Source organism: Rhincodon typus, chromosome 8 (assembly GCF_021869965.1).
Source record: "Rhincodon typus isolate 14 chromosome 8, sRhiTyp1.1, whole genome shotgun sequence".
Classification (NCBI taxonomy): domain Eukaryota; kingdom Metazoa; phylum Chordata; class Chondrichthyes; order Orectolobiformes; family Rhincodontidae; genus Rhincodon; species Rhincodon typus.
The window spans coordinates 67,112,609-67,130,603 of NC_063339.1; the positions used below are offsets into that span (position 1 = coordinate 67,112,609).

Sequence of the window (17,995 nt, forward strand, 5' to 3'; positions counted from 1 at the left end):
CACCCGGTGAGACAGCAGATCTTGCGTAGCCCCCGAGGTTTGAGGCTCATGTTCTTTGCATCTGTGCAAATCTTTCGATGGTTGTTTACTTGGCTCCATGTGGTTTTCCTTTGTTGTCTATTCCTGTTTGTTTCTATCCAGAATGCTGGCTGACTTGAAATTATTGTTTAACACAGAACAGTATTTACATTAACGTTTGGTCTTGATTGTTCAGCTTATGGATGAGGATTGCTTTTAGTTTTACTAATTTTGAATTTACCGAGAAGTAATGACAACTAAGGCAGTTCAGTGCCTGAACTGTGTAATAGAGTTACAACATTGTCAAATGCCAATGTGGAAGATTGCCCTGATATGTACTCTCCACTGAACAGGACATATCCAAATTGGCTAATTTTCAACACATCCGTCTACTCTCAAACATTAGATAAGGGATGGCAGCTGCTGTCAATTGTGCTATCAAGTTCCAATTGCATAGTAATAACCTGCTCAGTTGGGTTCCATTTGGACTACTCAGCTCCAGAAGTCAAGGTAGTCTTGGTGAAATAGCTTCAGAAGAACTGCATTCTAGAGATGAAATAGAGTTAAAAATACAAAAGTACAGATGCTGGAAATTAGAAACAAAAACAGAAGTTGCTGGAAAAGCTCAGCAGGTCTGGTAGCATCTGTGGAGAGAAAGCAAAATTAATGTTTCCAGCCCAGTGACCGTTCTTAAGAACTGAAGTAGGAGTAACTGCTCAGAACATCAGGAATTGGGTTTATGGCACATATGGTGCTGCCTTGATAACACCTCCCAAGAAGTAAAATGGTTCTGGATGTTGGAGGCCATTAATCTCAGCCCCTGAGTCTTTTTGCAGTTCTTCAGGGGAATATCCTGCAGTCAGCCATCTTGAGGCAATTCATCCGTAACATCAACTTGGGCTAATAAAAGGCAAGTAATACTTCTGTCACAAAAGTGTCAAACAATGCATATGTTTCCTTCACATTCAACAGTATTACCAAAGCTGAATTTCGCTATAATCAACATCTTGGATGTTACCACTGACCAGAAATTTAACTGGATCAGCCATATAAACACTGACTAGTTAGAAGCAAAGTACTGCATAAATTCTGAAAAGTCATATTGGACTTGGAAACATTAACTCTGTTTCTCTCTCCACAAACGCTACCAGACTTGCTGAGTTTCTCCAGCATTTTCTATTTGTTTAAAGCTGACTTAAATTAACATAGAGGAAGTACTCATTGGTTTTGCAGCTATAAAAGTGCTTAAATATACAGACCTGAATGAGATGTATCACAGGCTGTTGAGGGAGGCAAGAGAGGAGATAGCAAGGACCTGGCACAGTGGATCCAAAATTGGCTGTGAGGCAAGAAGCAGAGGGTGATCCCAGTGGGATATTTGTGTGACTGAAGTCTGTTTCCTTTGGGTTCTACAGGACTCTGTGTTGGGGCCCTTGTTCTTTATGGCATATATTAATGATTTTAAACTTAAATTTAAGGGTATGACATAAGAATTGGTAGCAAGGTAATTAGTGAAAAGGATATCCAGAGAATGTCAACAGACTGTCAGGCAGTTAAAGTGAAAGCAACTGGAATTAATTCAGAAAAGTGTGAAGTAATGTACTTTAAGAGGTCTAACGAGACCAGGAATTACACTATGAATGGTCGGATCCTGGAAAGTACTGAAGATGAGAGGGACCTTGGTGTGCATATTCACAGATCTCTGAAGTTGGTTGGCAGGGTTAGATCACATGGAATCCGGGGAAGCTAGCTAATTGGATACAAAATTTGGCTTAAAGGCTAGAGACAGAGGGTGGTAGAGGAGAATTGATTTTCGGACTAGAGACCAGTGACCAGTGGTGTAATGCGAAGTTCAGTGCTGGGTCTGCTGCTTTTCATCATTTATATAAATGATTTGGATGTGAATGTAGGAGGTGTTGTTAGTAGGTTTGTAGATGACACCAAATTTGGTGGCACAGTGGACAGCGAAGAAGGTTATCTCCAAGTACAACGGAACCTTGATCAGATGAACCAATGGGCTGAGGAGTGGCAGATGGAGTTAATTTACATAAATGTGAGGTGTTACATTTTGATAAGGCAAATCAGCGCAGGACTTATACACTTAATTGTAGGGCCCTGGGGTGTGTTGCCGAACAAAGAGACTTAGGGGTGCAGGTGCATAGTTCCTTGAAAGTAGAGTCGCAGGTAGACAGGGTGGTGAAGAAGGCATTTTGGCACACTTGCCTTTATTGGTCAGTGCTTTGAGTATAGGAGTTGTGATGTTATGTTGCGGTTGTGCAGAACATTGATGAGACCACTTTTAGAATACTGCTGCAAGAAGTATGTTGTTAAAAATGAAAGGGTTCAGAAAAGATTTACAGGGGTGTTGCCAGTATTCACTGGTTTGAGTTATAAGAAGAGGCTGAATAGACTGGGGCTTTTTTCCATGGAGCATCGGAGGTTGAGGGGTGACCTTATAGAAGTTTATAAAATCATGAGGGGCATTGATAGAGTGATTAGCCAAGGTCTTTTTCCTAGGGTGGGTGAGTCCAAAACTAAAGAGCATAAGTTTAAGATGAGGGGGGAAAGATTTGAAAGGGAGCTAAGCAGTAACTTTTTCACGCAGGGTTTGGTGCTGGATGGGACGAGCTGCGAGAGGAAATGGTGGAGGCGGGTACAATTGCAACATTTGAAAGGCAACTGGATGGGTACATGAATGGGAAGGATTTAGAGGGAAATAGGCCAAATGCTGTATATAGGACTAGATCAGTTTAGGATATCTGGCTGGGATGGACGAGTTTGGCTGAAGGGTCTGTTTCTCTGCTGTACAACTTTATGACTCCGTAAGTTAGCAAGGCAAGTCAATAAAGTGGTTAAGGCAAATGGGATAGAAATGCAAAGGCATAGAAATCAAAAGTAGGGAGGTTATTTTGGAACTGTGTAAAAAGACTGATTAGGTCACAACCTGAGGACTGTCTATAGTAGAGGTGTCAATAACCAGGGAGGCATGAATTTATTGTAAGACGTAGAAGGCTGAGGAGAGTTGAGTTTTTTTTTCATCCAAAGGATGGTGGGAGTCTGAAACCCATTGCCTGGAAGGATGAATGAGTCAGAAACTCACTTAACCTTCAAACAGTATCTAATATTCATTTGTGTTGCTGTGGCCACCAGGGCTATAAGCCAAGGCTAAAATGGGATTTGTGTAGTCAGATCTTTGTAGACTGGCCGATGGACTGAACAGCCTCCTTCTGTACCTTAAATGCCTATAAGTCAATTAGGGCAGATCAGAACCTGGGAATCCTGTAGGAAGTAACTTGTTTCTTAACTCCTGAAAGCCTGTCCAACATCTTTGAGGCACAAGCAAGGAGTGTAAATACTGCTCATTTGCTTGAATGAGTTTAGCTCCAACAACACTCGAAGCTCCACCACTCCTCCAAAATGGCATGTTACAGCAACTCAAACAAACTGCTGTGACAGCATTTGTGAAACCTGTGACCTTAACTACAGCCACCACTATCTGCAAGTTTCCTGCCAAGTCCCCCATATGTTGCTGTTCCTTTGCTGTCACTCAATCAAAATCTGTTTAAATTGGGTAATTTTGTTTTATCAGTATGGAAAATTTGATCTTCCATAAAATTAATAGCCTCTTCAGGGCAGTGAGACTATTCATTAGTTATTGATGAACAGAGTACACTGTTTAAACACTCATTTGTCCCTTGTTCAATAAAGCCTAAAGATGAAAGTCTTGTTCATTTGCTTTCTATAGACATAATTTTCTTTAACAGCGCATCTGCTGGAGAAACTTGAGGCTGTAGAAAGATTATTACATTTGGTAATGTGTTCCCTGGGGCTACCACAATAAATTCTATCAACAGTCAACTTTCTGATCATTTTGTCCAGAAACAGCATTGTCTTAAGCTGAACATTAAAATCAAACTCTACCAGCCTGCAGACCTTACCACCCTGCTACATAGCAGGGAATCCTGGTTCTGCTATAGATGCTGGATGAAAGCTGTGGAACTGTTCCAACAAAGACACCTGACGCCCATCCTGAAAGTTAAATATCAAGGCAATGAGGCATAAATTCAATGGTATAAACATAGGGACACTTCATCATTCTGGACTCAAAAGCATGAAGACCATCCTGCTGAAAAATCAACATAGGTTGATAGGCCATGTCTCTTGCAAGGATGATTATAGAATTGTCAAGATCTTCAATTGGGAACTATCTCAGTGTAAGTTACAGTAAGGATGCAATTTCAAAAGATCTAAATCACCCAAAAAAATTCTCACTCAATTCTGCACCACACCATGCTTGAGAAAGCACAGCAGCCAAGCAAGCATTGAAATTTGTTTCAGCATGATTTGAGAACTTCCTGTGCCAAACTCAACATCTAAGGTGCCCAGAGAAAGGCCAGAAGTGGTGCAGCTGCAGAAGTTTCTTCCAGCACCAAAAGTGACATCCCAATTCTGTAGACTCCTAAATCAGACTTTCCACTTGTGAGGAAGCCCGTAGAGGGTAATAAAATAAACTAGAAATTGGACATACTTGAACAGCATTGAATTACTGACAGCAAGTTTTGTTTTTCTATGCATGCCATTTCTGTCAGTCATTGGAGTAATGAAGACAAATGGTTTCATTGTCAATCCTGTTGCAAATTCTGTGAATCTGCATGTGTGCTGATACCACCTGGTGTAATATTACCTTCACCTCTCTAGTCCTGTGTACTGCCTTAGTGTTTAAAAACTCCAGGTCTGAATAAGACAGAATATTTTCCAATTAAAGATTGTAAGACTAAAGCCATTGTGTCCAGCCACTGCTGCAAAGTCCTTTGCACCCTTATCCATTATGTAATTGCACAATGGCCATTGTCTCAGTAAAAACCAGAAACTGCAGATGCTGTAAATCAGGAACTAAAACAGAAGTTATTGGAAAAGCTCAGCAGGTCTGGCAGCATCTGTGAAGAAAAAAATCAGAGTTAATGTTTCGGTCCGGTGACCTTTCCTCAGAACTGCTGGTCATTGTCCATTGGCCAATGGCCATTGTCTCAGGTTTGATCAACATGATTGTAACTTCACTGTTCAATTCAGCCAATAACTAACTTGATCTTGCATCACTTCCATCTTCCGTCTCTAACATTGTCATCTGTTCTGCTCCAATGTCTTAGATTTTGCAAGATGTAACTTCAAAACTAACTCATGCACAGCAACTTATGTTGCATCTGCCATAACCTTGAATTCATAGCAAGTCTGCTACCTGAATTCTAACCTACACCAGGTGCCATTCATCATCACCCTGTGCTCACTGACTTCATTGGCTATATATCCTGAATGCCCTTTTATAAAATTCTCAGTTCTCATTCAAATCCCTCTGTGGTCTCACATTCTCAGTTTCTTTCTCAAATGCTCTGGCTCCACAACCATTAAGAATTCTTCATTCGTAACCTGGACTGTTGTCCAAATGCACACCAACCATTCCTTCACCTACAAGTGGTGGTTATGCCTTTAACATCTAGGCCATAAGCTCTTCAAGTTCTTCCTTAAACTTCTTCAGTTGTCTGCTCCTTTGAAAATGCTCTTTAAAACCTACCTCTGACCAAACTTTTAATCACATTTTCTGACATCTCCTTCGTTGTCCACTTTTCACTTAGTATACACTCTCATACCCCTTTCTGAAGTGCTTTGACATAGTTGACAGTTTATATAAGTACAAGTTCCAAGTCTTTGAATAATGAGTTTAAAGAAACGTTCAATTTGCTTAGAAAGTTATTTTTATGGCACCTTTTGGTTTGCAATCTACTTTACATGTTTGAATTTTACAGGTGATGGTCCATTTCCAGGGATCGTTGATCTGTACGGGTCAGTTGGTGGGATAGTTGAGCACCGAGCTAGTCTCTTGGCAAACCATGGATTTCTGACACTGGCTTTAGGGTATTTGAGCTTTGATGACCTCCCAAAGGATTTTACAAATCTTGATCTGGAATATTTTGAAGAAGCTGTGAACTTCTTGAGAAGCCATCCAAAGGTAAGATGCTCTTTATCCATTTAGAAAATAGTTTTACAAAATAATTTATGTAGAAGTAGAGAAGATGACCACGGGTCTATAAGATATCCTCTTCAGAAACAATACAGCCTATATCTATCATTTCACCCACCCATTCCAATAGCATCTTCACAGTCAAACTTTCCAAGGAAAGGCATAAATGAAAAACCCCTTAAGCCAAATTCTAGAACTTTAAGACAAATTGGTTTGAATGTTGAAACCATTACCACAAAGACTAGTTGAGATGATGACTGTTATTGCATTTAATGTGAAACTACATAACAGTATGATGAAGGGTATCCTTTTTATAAAGAGTGGCATGTCTGTTCAGTACACAGATATTTAACAACGTGTTATCCAAATATGGTTTGTTATACTTGGCAAAATTCTAAATGTTATGCTTTTTAAAATGATATTAAAAAACACTAGAAACAGCAAAAGGAGGAGATACAGGATTTAACACTTTAGAATATGTAGTTTACAAAATTGAATTTATTTTTATGAAAGGAGAAATGATTGAGAGAGACTTGATAATTCTTAAAGAATGAACATTTTGAATGTAGAAATTCACCAAAGATCCTTAGATAGCACCTTCGAAACTTACAACCACTTCCATCTTGAAGAACAAGAGCAGCAGATACTCGGGAATATCACTACCTGCAAGTCCTTGTCCAAGTTGTTCACCATTCTGAGTCGAAATATTTCGCCTTCCTTCACTGTCATTGGGGAAAAATCCTGGAACATCCCTTCCTATAACAGCATTGTGGGTTCTCAACACAGCACGTAAACTGCAGCGGTTCAAGAAGGCAGCTCATCGCCACCTTCTTAAGGGCAACTAGGAACAGGCAATAAATGCTGGCCAGCCAGTGATGCCAACTTTCTGCAAATGAATTTTAAAAAATTTTAAGAAAATTATTTAGCTTGGATATGTAGAAAGCACAGGACTCAAGTAAGAGCAAAGCAAGCATTGAGACAAGGTAAATGTTTTGCAATCTTTATTGATTTGGAAGTTGAAAAGTTTGCTTGCTGTCTTAAATGCAATTGCAATACACCTGTAATGTCAATATAAAGCATAAGTGCAGGAGAAGGCTTTTCAGTTTCTCATGCATATAACCTAATTTTATGCAAGGCAAAGAATAAATGGATGTAACTAAATTTTTCTTCTATTTATTCATGGGCCCTAATGACTTGGCACAGCAACTATTGATTGTCTGTAGTAGCCCTTGGTGGTGATGATCTGCCTCCTTGAACTGTTGCAGTCCATGTGCTGTAGGTAGACCCACAATGCCATTGGGGAGGGATTTTGACACCGCAACTCCGAAGGAATACCAATTTATTTCCAAGTCAGGATGGTGAACGGCTTGGAAGGACCTTGCAGGTGGTACTGTCTTCACATATCTGCTGTGCTTGTCCTCAACAATGGAGATGGTCTGAGTTTGGTAGGATTTGTCTAAGGAGATTAGTTTTACTAAATTAGTATAAGCATAAACCATACAGTTTCATCATTTTATTCACTTTATTACCAGGTTAAGGGTCCAGGAGTTGGAGCAATAGGAATTTCAAAAGGAGGAGATCTAGTTCTATCAATGACCACATTTTTGCAACATGTGATAGCAGCAGTTAGTATTGGTGGATGCAATGCTAACACATTGGGGAACCTGCACTACAAAAACATCACTCTTCCTGGTCTCGGTGTTACTTTAGAAAGAGTCAAATTTTTAGAATCCAAGCTGATTGATATCTCTGAGGTGACAAATAACCCAATGGAGGAAGAAAACAAAGATTGTGTTATCCCAGTTGAAAAGGCTGAGGGGCACTTTTTCTTTGCGGTTGGAGAAGATGACAAGAATTGGAGAACTCCACTCTATGCTCAGCAGGCTGTTGAAAAACTGGAAGAAAATGGCAAAACAAATTATGAACTTATTACTTATCCTGAGGCTGGACATCTCCTGGAGCCCTCATATTTTCCATTTTGCTATGCTTCTTTTCATCGGTTGGTGGGACAGCCTGTGGTATGGGGAGGGACAATGAAGCCACATGCACTGGCACAGATAGATCTGTGGCCAAAGATCCAGTCATTTCTACGAAAACATCTTGAACTTCAGAACTAGTGGTGAAACTATTCAGTCTTCACATTCCAAAGTTAGCAAATAAATTGTGTTTTTTGGATTTACATTAATCCAAGTTAATTTGTCATAAGTTAGCAAAACAGATTTCTTTTTATATAATTGTATTTTACTCCACATTTAAATATGTTTTAAATATTGTTTTGCAATGCAAAAATTGTATTTGTTACTTACTGAATTCCAAAGCTCCGCCGTAATTTTTAACTGCTACTTATACTTTAGCAATGACATTTGACTGAGTAAAATTTTATAGAGCGAAACAATTTTTGAATTAAATGCAAGATTTTCTGTATGAATGCCATTTCTCAAGTGCCTCAGGATAAACAGAATTTCAGTGTTGGTCCTTGAAGTTTTGAAACTAAATATTAGGGATTGGTAAATACCATTAGCTTTTTATCAATTTAACATGAATGAATGTAAAATCATGAACTGGAGAATTTAGAAACAGAAAACCCCCTCCCAGCTGAATAGCATTCAATGTAAAATATTCACCAGTATATATTGTTTGAAGCCTAACAGATGAATTTTCTCTCCCTTTCTTTCATCAATAAATGTGATTTTTAAAAAATCTTTGTTTACATGTTCCCTGTCCATGATGCCTTGCGTCTTATGTTTTAGAATTTTTTTTTCTCCTATAGTCTATATTGACTTTGTTAGAAGTGCACAACAACCAAAGAATAGATCAACCTCCAGGGTCGACGGCTTGAGACTGTTTAGCTGAACCACCAACTAACAAGCTGTGGAAGACCCCTATGCCTCCAGATTGACTTCTACAGGGTAAAGAAGATATGGTGTCGAAATCTACAATGAAGCCTCATTCCTCTGGGATCCTTTCTGCTGCTGATAAACACAAAAAAATCTAGATTCTTCAATCAGGCTGGACAGTTATTGTATATGAGGTGGGATGGGAGACTCTGCTGAAAAGTTTGCTGAAGCTCTGCTAAAGTTTGGATAGGAAACTGAAGAAATTTCTTTATTAAATTGGCTATTAGAAAACTTCTGCATCATTCAAATTCCCTCCTCACCCCATACCTCCTCAATTTTCCCATTCATCCCCATTTCCTCCCAATGCCTTCTCAAACTCCTGCCCCTCCTCAAAAAATTCAAGTCTGATTTTTTTTATCCCATTGCAATGGGTGACATTGAAAGTTAAAATATTTTTCTTACAAACCCATGCAACACTCACTTTCCTTCCCCAGTCCAGTCTTGTTTTAAACCCCCATTCCCGAGTTCCATTACTTGTCTCCCTTCACCCCATCTCTCCTCGTCTCAAATCCATGCTTCACGCTCTCTCTGAAGGAAATTCTGACACATCTTTCAAAATATCCAACTGTATGTTGAATATTGTTTGAGTCAACCACACCCTGATTTAAAGTCAAATCTAAGATTTAATTTGTCTTGGGTTGAACAAATTGCTCCCCGCATCAATCCACAATTATCTTTTCAGAAATGTGAATTGTTGCCTGTTATCTTTTTCAGGTAGTTTGTCTTGAAGTTATGTTCTTTTAACTTCTCATTTGATAGTTTACATAATTCTATCTTGTCCTGTTCACTCACCTTTCTAGTTGTCTTAATACTTGAATTTTTGAAATTTCATTATTTGAGGCTCTCAAACCTGTCTGTTTTGTTCTGAGATATTTGCATTAATGTTTGTCAGCTACATATTTTCTTACGCTGCATCCCCATCCTTGAATATAATCATTCTATATGTGGATTGCAATTTTAGTAAGTGGTGAAAGTCCTGTTGTGGAGCTGAAAGTGGTAGGCGGCTGTGATTCATCAGGAACGACCAACATCAAATAGGACACCCAGGGTGTCCTAGCGTTTGGAACGGTGCATGCACCATTATGGAGATGGTACTTGGGACTCTAAGATCTGGACTTTTCTTTTTTTCTTGCTTACCTTTTGGCTCTGTTAAAATCTTTTAATTCTGTTTTTTGTAACCAGGTCGCTGTACTTATATATTCCTGTACTTATACATTACATGTGATGAATAAATAAATTTAAACCTAAATACAATTGAGAATAAAGCTGAACATAACTTCAGAGGGGATCTGAGAAAGCAAGTAAGAGAAATTAAGAGGAGAGTATGAAAAGAGACTAGCAGCCAACATTAAAGAAAACCCTCAAATCTATAGGTAGTTAACAGAAAAATAGGTCAGATCGGAAACCAAAAAGGGGGTTTAAAAATCAACACAGCAGCATAACTGAGGTCTTATGCTGTCCAAGCCATGGGGATAGAGAAATTTAATCATGAGAATAATTTATAATTTTTAAGAAAAATGTATAGAATAGGCTTGGAGCTGGATGAACACAGCAGGCCAAGCAGCATCAGAGGAGCAGGAAAGCTGACGTTTCAGGCCTAGACCCGTCTTCAGAAAAGGAACTGCATCTGCAGTTCCTACTATCTCTGAAACAATTTTAACCCCACTGCGAAGCCCATCTGCAGTTCCTACTATCTCTGAAACAATTTTAACCCCACTGTGAAGCCACCTTGTTATCTCAGATTCTCCAGCATCTGCAGTTCCTATAATCGCTATAGAATAGGCTTTCTGTGGTTAAATGTTTAAGGTGCTGGGACCTGATGGGATGCATCCAAATATGTGAGAGCAGTGAGATTGAGATTGAATACCTTACAGATGCTGGCCATGATTTTTCAGTCTTTGTTCGGGATGGTACAAGAGGACTAGAGAAGTGCAAGTATTATGTCATCAGTCAAAAAAAGGTTGTAAAGGTAAATCCAATAGCCACAGGTCGTTCTGATTTAACTTAATTGATAGCGAAACTTCTAAATAATTTATCAGAATATAATATGGCTGAATTAAATGAAGCCAGCATGTATTTGAGGAAAATCATGTTCAATGAACTTGCTGGAGTATTTTGAGGGTGTAACAGACAGCGTTGACAAGGATAAAGCTGTTGATATGGTGTACAGTGCTACATAAAACGTGGGCAAAGTTGCAGTTCAGGGGATAAAAGGGTCACTAGCAACATGAGAACTGAATTAGCTGATTATATTAGTCACTAATGGATGTCCTTCACGCTGGAGGAAGGTACAAGACATTGCTGTTATGTCCCTTGCTTTTACTGATGTATATCAATGACTCGGGTCTTTGTGCACCTACTACAATTTCAAAATTGTGGATGATACAAAGCTTGAAAGCATCAAAAACCATGAGGATAGTATGGAACCTCAAAACTATCTGGGTAAGTTACTGGAATGGATAGGTGACAGACGGAAGTCTCATCCAATTAAAATATTGTTCAAAATTACTAAATGTAACTGGCAGGTAAAAGCAATAAGACGTTTGGAGCAAAATAAGTGACAACTTTCAAGTTTCTGCACAGCAAAACGACATTTTGCACATTTAAATTCTGAGTAAATCACAATTAACTACAAATTGGGGAAAACTGTTATGAAAGGTAACGATCAATTAAACTGGATTAAGGTAAATCTGAAAGAATGCAATTTTTTGCTAATTTTGTGGAGCAAACACAGAACAGTTTCACAATTTTTTCTGATGTTTGACATGTTTTCATGGAAATGACTGGATATTTGGCCACAGCTCTATCTCTACCAGGGCATGTGGCTTCATTTTCCTCGCCATATCACAGACTGACCCACCAAATGATGAAGACAGGCATAGCAAAATGGAAAATATGAGGGCTCGAGGAGATGTCCATTGTAGGGTAAGTAATAAGCTCCTAATTCTCTTGGCCATTTTCTTTTAGTTTTTTAACAGCCTGCTGAGCATAGACTGAAGTTGCCCAATTCTTGTCATCATTTCTAACCACAAACAAAAAATGCCCCCTAGCCTTTTCTATTGGGATAAAACAATCTTTGTTTTCTTCCTCCATTGGGTTATGTGTCACCTTGGAGATATCAATCAGCTTGGATTCTGAAAATTTTGCTCTTTCTAAATTAACACCAAGACCAGGAAGAGTGATGTTTTTGTGATGCAGATTCTCAATGTGTTAGCATTGCATCCACCGATACTAACTGCTGCTATCACATGTGGCAAAAATGTGGTCATTGATAGAACTAGATCTCTTCCTTTTGAAATTCCTATTGCTCCATACCAGGACCCTTAACCTACAAAAAATGAAAGCAAACAAATTAACAATTCCACAGATGCCTTTACTAAATTAACCAGAACTAAACCAAAGAACTGCGGATGCTGGAGATCTGAAACAAAAGCAGAAATTGCTGGAGAAACGCACCAGGTTTGGCAGCATCTGTGGAGAGAAAACAGAGTTAACGTTTCGAGTCCGGTGAGTCTGAAGAAGGAGGCATAAACTCGGAATCAGCAGCAGTTAGTTTATATGATATTTACATCACATGTACAAGCCATTTACTCACAGGTCACTGCTGATAGATATAGTCATAGAGTTTTCCAGCACAGAAACAGATTCTTTGGCCCAATTTGTCCATGCTAATCAGATATCAGAATTGGTTGATATAGGTTGTCCATGCTGGCGGAAATGACTATTATGAGGGGACATAATTTTAAGATGATTGGAGGAAGGTATAGGGGAGATGTCAGAGGTAGGTTCTTCACACAGAGAGTGGTTGGCATGTGGAATGCGCTGCCAGCAGTGGGAGTAGAGACTTTTAAGCAACTCTTGATAGGCACGTGGAGGATAGTAAAATGTAGGCTATGCGAGGTAAATTGATCTTAGTAGGATAATAGGTCGGCACAACATCGTGGGCCGAAGGGCCTGTACTGTGCTGTACTGTTCTATGTTCTATATCCTAAATTTGCCAGCATTTGGCCTATGTCCCTCTAAACCCTTCCTATAAATATATTCATCCTGATAACTTTTAAATCTTGTAATTGTACCAGCCTCCACCACATCCTCTGGCAGCTCTTTCCATGCATGCACCACCCTCTGCATGAAAATGTTGCCCCTGAGGTCCCTTTTAAATCTTTCCCCTCTCACCTTAAACCTATGCCCTTTAATTTTGGACTCCTCTGCCCTGGGAAAAAGACCTTAGCTATTCACTGTTTGCATGCCTGTCATGATTTCATAAACCTCTATGAGGTCACCCGTCAGCCTCCGACATTCCAGGGAGAATAGCCCCAGCCTATTCAGACTCTCCCTATATGTCAAACCCTCCAATCCTGGCAACATCTTGTAAATCTTTTCTGAACCCTTTCAATACGGTTGAGTCTTCTTCCATTCTTCATCATACCCTGCTCTTTTTTCACCCCCATACATTTAATGAGCTTCCTTTTAAATGCAGCTTTGCCAATCACAGCAGCTTTATCCTGTGATAGTGATTTCAATGTTCCAGCCACACTCAAGGTAACGAATGTTTCTCCTAGTTCTGGTCTCCCTCACAAGTGGAAATACTTCTCTACATTCACCCTGTTAAGCCTTTTCATAACATTAAAGACCTCTGTCAGATAACCTATCAGTCTCTTTCTCAAGAACGGTTTTCCACTCAGTTTAGATCATCTTAGTAAATCTTACACGTCCTAGTAAATCTTGTGGCACTTTCCTAGTGCCTCAAGTTTTCACAGAATGTGCAGGTGAAATGCAGATTTCTAGTCTGTGTGGTGTGAACATTCCTTCTCAAAGAGGGGCAAGATTTTCAGCACGTTATAGAAACTACGTAGTTAACTGCAGCCACTACAGACTCCCTAGGTTTGTTTAATACCTTCATGATTTGAAGGGAAATCCTGGGAATTGGCTGAAGGAGTTGCCTTTTATGCTTGCCCATGGAGAGCTTGACTGTAGTGGCATGGGGCTGAGTTGGTTGATATAGGCTGCCTCATGTCTGCATTATAGCCTTGTGGATCTGTTCGTCTTTACCTGTACCTTCGCATAAATTATTTCGTAAAACTATTTTCTAAATAGATTCAAAACATGTTACCTTGGATGTCTTCTCAAGAAGTTCACAGCTTCTTCAAAATATTCCAGATCGAGATTCGTAAAATTCTTTGGAAGGTCTTCAAATCCAAAATAATCTAAAGCCAACGTAACAAATCAATGATAACAAAGTGTGGAGCTGGAGGAACACGCAGGCCAAGCAGCATCAGAGGAACAGAAAAGCTGACGTTTAGGGTCCTGACCCGAAACGTCAGCTTTCCTGCTCCTCTGATGCTGCCTGTCCTCCTGTGTTCCTCCAACTCCATACTTTGTTACTTCTAACTCCAGCATCTGCAGTTCTTGCTATCTCAGTAACAAATCAATGGTTTGCTAAGAGACAGCTTGATGCCCAACCCTGCCAGCAACTGATGCGTACAGATCAATACTCCCTGGAAACGGACCATATCTGCCAAATGATTCTGTATCGAATAAGATTAACTGTCGACCCATTGACCATTCCTATAAAACTCATTATTCAAGGCCACTTCTGCTGCTTTGCATATATTTTTTAAAGTGTTCCATGTTTAGCACTCAGCCTGGTATCCCCTCCTGCATTCCAAATTGAGTCATGGTTGGGCCCCTGGTTTATTGGTAATGGTTGTGACTGTAATATTTCAGGCCATGAGGTCACAGATTGTGGCAGAATACCATTCTGCTGCTACCTTTGGCCCACAGTCATGGAGGCCAATTTTGAGTTGCTAAGGTAATAATAGGTTTATTGGAAGCATTAGTGCTGAACTCGACTAAATTGCTATCATGTCTTGAGGGATTGAGGACAGTTTAATAGAAAAACACCTGATGGAAAAATCCTTGATTTTTTTATTTTAAAAGATTACTTAACTGTGATAGTCTTGTTTTCCAAGGCAATGCTATTAAACTGAACAAAGCCATTATGTTCAGAGGTGAAATATATGTTTAGACATTACAGAAGTGTTAAGGTGCAGAAGGAGACCATTCGGTATATTATGCCTGCACCAACTTGGTAAATTGTCATCATTACCTCGTGCCGGACTCGTGTTTTTTTTCCTCCATAGCCTTGTGCATTCTTTTTATCCAAATAATCATCTAATGCCAACTTGAATATCTCAATTGAGCCTGCCTCCACCAAACTTCCAAAAAGTGCATTCCCAACCCTAACTACTCGCTGAGTGAAAAAGTATTTTTTCTCTTTACCCTTGCTTTTTTTGCAGATCACTTTAAATCTATGAGCAGGAACAGTTCTCCCTATCTATTCTATCTAACTTGCTGATCATTTTGAAAACCTCTATTGAAACTATAGGAGAACAGTCACAATCAAGGGGAAAAGCTTCTTCCTGTCTACCCTATCTACGTCCCTCAACTATATACATCTAAATCATGTACCCTCTTAATCTCCTCTGCTTTAAGAAAAACAACCCCAGTCCATCCAATCTCCCTTACTATCTAAAACTCTCCTGCCCAGGCAACATGCTGGTAAATCTCCACTGTACCCTATCCAGAGCTATCACATCCCTTGTACTATATGGATTCCAGAACTTCAACCATGAAGTTGACCATTCAAGTGATATTGCATTACAAACAACAACTTGTTCAAAAGTAGTGTGCAGGAAGTATGTACAATTTTAGTGAACAGATTGCAGAGGTTTGAGTGTACCCCTTACTTCCTGTAATTTTCATGTATGACAGAATCTGCTGTTGCTGATGGTTCAAAATACCTTGTTGTTGTTTATGAGTGTACCGTTGCACAGCTACATGTGTTGTGAATCGATTATCTTTGGCATAATCCTGGGGCCACACAACAAATAAAAACCATCCTCACTGTGGGCCATATTATGAAAAGATAGCGTGATAGAAATGTACAGTATGGAAACAGACCCTTTGGTCCAACTTGTCCACTGCCGACCAGACATCCTAAATTACTGTAGTCCCATTTGCCAGCATTTGACCCATATCCCTCTAAACCCTTCCTATTCAAATGCCCATCCAGATGCCTTTTAAATGTTGTAATTGTACCAGCTTCAACCACCTCCTCTTGTAGCTCATTCGATACATGCACCACCCTCTGCTTAAAAAATTTGCCCCTTAGGTCCCTTTTACATCTTTCCCCTCTCACCAGTAAACTATGCCCTCTGGTTTTGAACTCTCCTACCTTGGGGAAAATACCTTGTCTATTTACCCTATCCATGGTTTTATAAGGCTCTAAGGTCACCCCTCAGCCTCTGACAATCCAGAGAAAACAGCCCCAGTCTATTCAGCCTCTTCCTATAGCTCAAACCCTGCAACCCTGGCAGCATCCTTGTAAATTTTTTCTGAACTCTTTCAAGTTTCACAACATCTTTCCTACAGCAGGGAGACCAGAATTGAACACAGTATTTCAAAAGTGGCCTGACCAATGTCCTGTGTAGCCACAACATGACCTCCCAACACCTATACTCAATCCACTGACCAATAAAGGCAAGCGTACAAAACGCTGCCTTCACTAACCCTGTCTACCTGTGACTCCACTTTCAATGAACTGTGAACCTGAGTTCCAAGCCCTCTTTGTTCAGCAACACTACCCAGTATCATTCCATTTGCCTTACCAAAATGTAACACCTCACAATTCTCGAAATTAAACTCCATCTGCCATCGGCCTATTTGCCCACGTGATCGAGGTCCCGTTGTCCTCTGAGGTAACCTTCTTCTCTGTCCACTGAACCACCAATTTAGGTGTCTTCTGCAAACTTACGAACCCTACCTCGCATATGCACACCCAAATCATTTATATAAATGTCAAAAAAGCAGTGGACTCAGCACCAATCTTGCAGCACACTACTGGTTACAGGCCTCCAGTACAAAAAGCAACCCTCCACCATCACCCTCTGTCTCCTACCTTTTAGCCAATTTCATATCCAAAACATACTCTGTCTGTATTCCAAGTGATCCAAGCTTGCTAACCAGTCTACCGTGTGGAACTTTGTTGAACGGTTTGCTGAACTCCATATAAACCACTTTGCCTTTATTAACCTTTTTCATCACTTCTAGAAAAATCTCAATCCAGTTTGTGAGACACAATTTCCCATGTATGAAGCCACATTGACTATCCTAATCAGTCCATGCCTTTCTAAACACATGTAAATCCTGTCCCTCCAACAACTAACTCACCATCGACATCAGGCTCACTGGTCTAATATTCCCTGGCTTTTCCTTACCACCTTTTTTTAAATAATGGTGCCACGTTGGCCAACCTGCAGTCTTCCTGCACCTCACCTGTGGCTATCGATGATGCAAGTATCTCAGCAAGAGGCCCAGAAATCACTGCCTGAGGTTCCCGTAAAGTCCTGGAGTACACTTGATCAGGTCCAGGAGTTCACCCACCTTTATGCATTTTAAGAAGATGAATATACAACAGACAGATTAGTGGGAAAGGAAAAGTGAACTGATCACATTGGCAGAAGGGTTGAGAACCAGAGGATCTAGATTTAAGGTATTTTCAGCAAATAAGGCAAAGGTGGCAATGACAAGAAATGAATCATTACATTCTAAATCATAACAATTTGAGTGAGTGAATTTTGAAGGCAGTTTGAAACATGGATTTCAAAAAGGAATTAAGTAGTCGAAGAGGAAAAACACACAGGGTGAGGTTAAAAAGAGCTCAATGAACTGAAAAGAACAAGCAGAAAATGCTGAACATGCATCATATTGGGAGAGAAAATCAGAGTTGGCATGTTAAGTTAATTATGATACCTCATCAGAATGGAGTAGGTAATGGAATGGGATGAGCTGACTTGCTTTTGCAGGGGACTGGCATAGCCTTGACTGGCCAAATGACCGACTGTCCTATGAACACAGGTTCAAGCACCTTACTGCTCACCAAGTGCAAAGTCACACACAATTTACTAAATCCTCGTCCGTAGGAGAGTGTACCAAGCTAAATAATCAATACCAAACGTGAATGTAAATACTGTTCTGTGTTAAACAATAATTTCAAGTCAGC

General features: G+C 39.8%; 1 protein-coding gene and 1 pseudogene across 1 annotated transcript; one reads left to right on the top strand and one right to left on the bottom strand.

Moving 5' to 3' along the window:
• The first annotated feature begins 1,549 nt into the window (after window positions 1-1,549).
• Window positions 1,550-8,734, top strand: LOC109930450 (acyl-coenzyme A thioesterase 1-like). The gene is made up of 3 exons (XM_048600448.1): window positions 1,550-1,676; window positions 5,820-6,022; window positions 7,567-8,734. The coding sequence occupies exons 1-3, from the start codon at window positions 1,550-1,552 to the stop codon at window positions 8,149-8,151; spliced, it is 915 nt and encodes a 304-aa protein (XP_048456405.1). The 3' UTR covers window positions 8,152-8,734.
• A 2,938-nt stretch (window positions 8,735-11,672) lies between these two features.
• Window positions 11,673-14,157, bottom strand: LOC109922876 (annotated as a pseudogene).
• Window positions 14,158-17,995: the final 3,838 nt, after the last annotated feature.

Bases quoted from the DNA above. Each gene is read 5' to 3' on its own strand.
- LOC109930450 (XM_048600448.1), top strand. From the start codon at position 1,550: ATGTCAACAGACTGTCAGGCAGTTAAAGTGAAAGCAACTGGAATTAAT. The intron at 1,677-5,819 runs GTACTGAAGATG...TGAATTTTACAG, and splicing joins GAATGGTCGGATCCTGGAAA to GTGATGGTCCATTTCCAGGG. The intron at 6,023-7,566 runs GTAAGATGCTCT...CTTTATTACCAG, and splicing joins TCTTGAGAAGCCATCCAAAG to GTTAAGGGTCCAGGAGTTGG.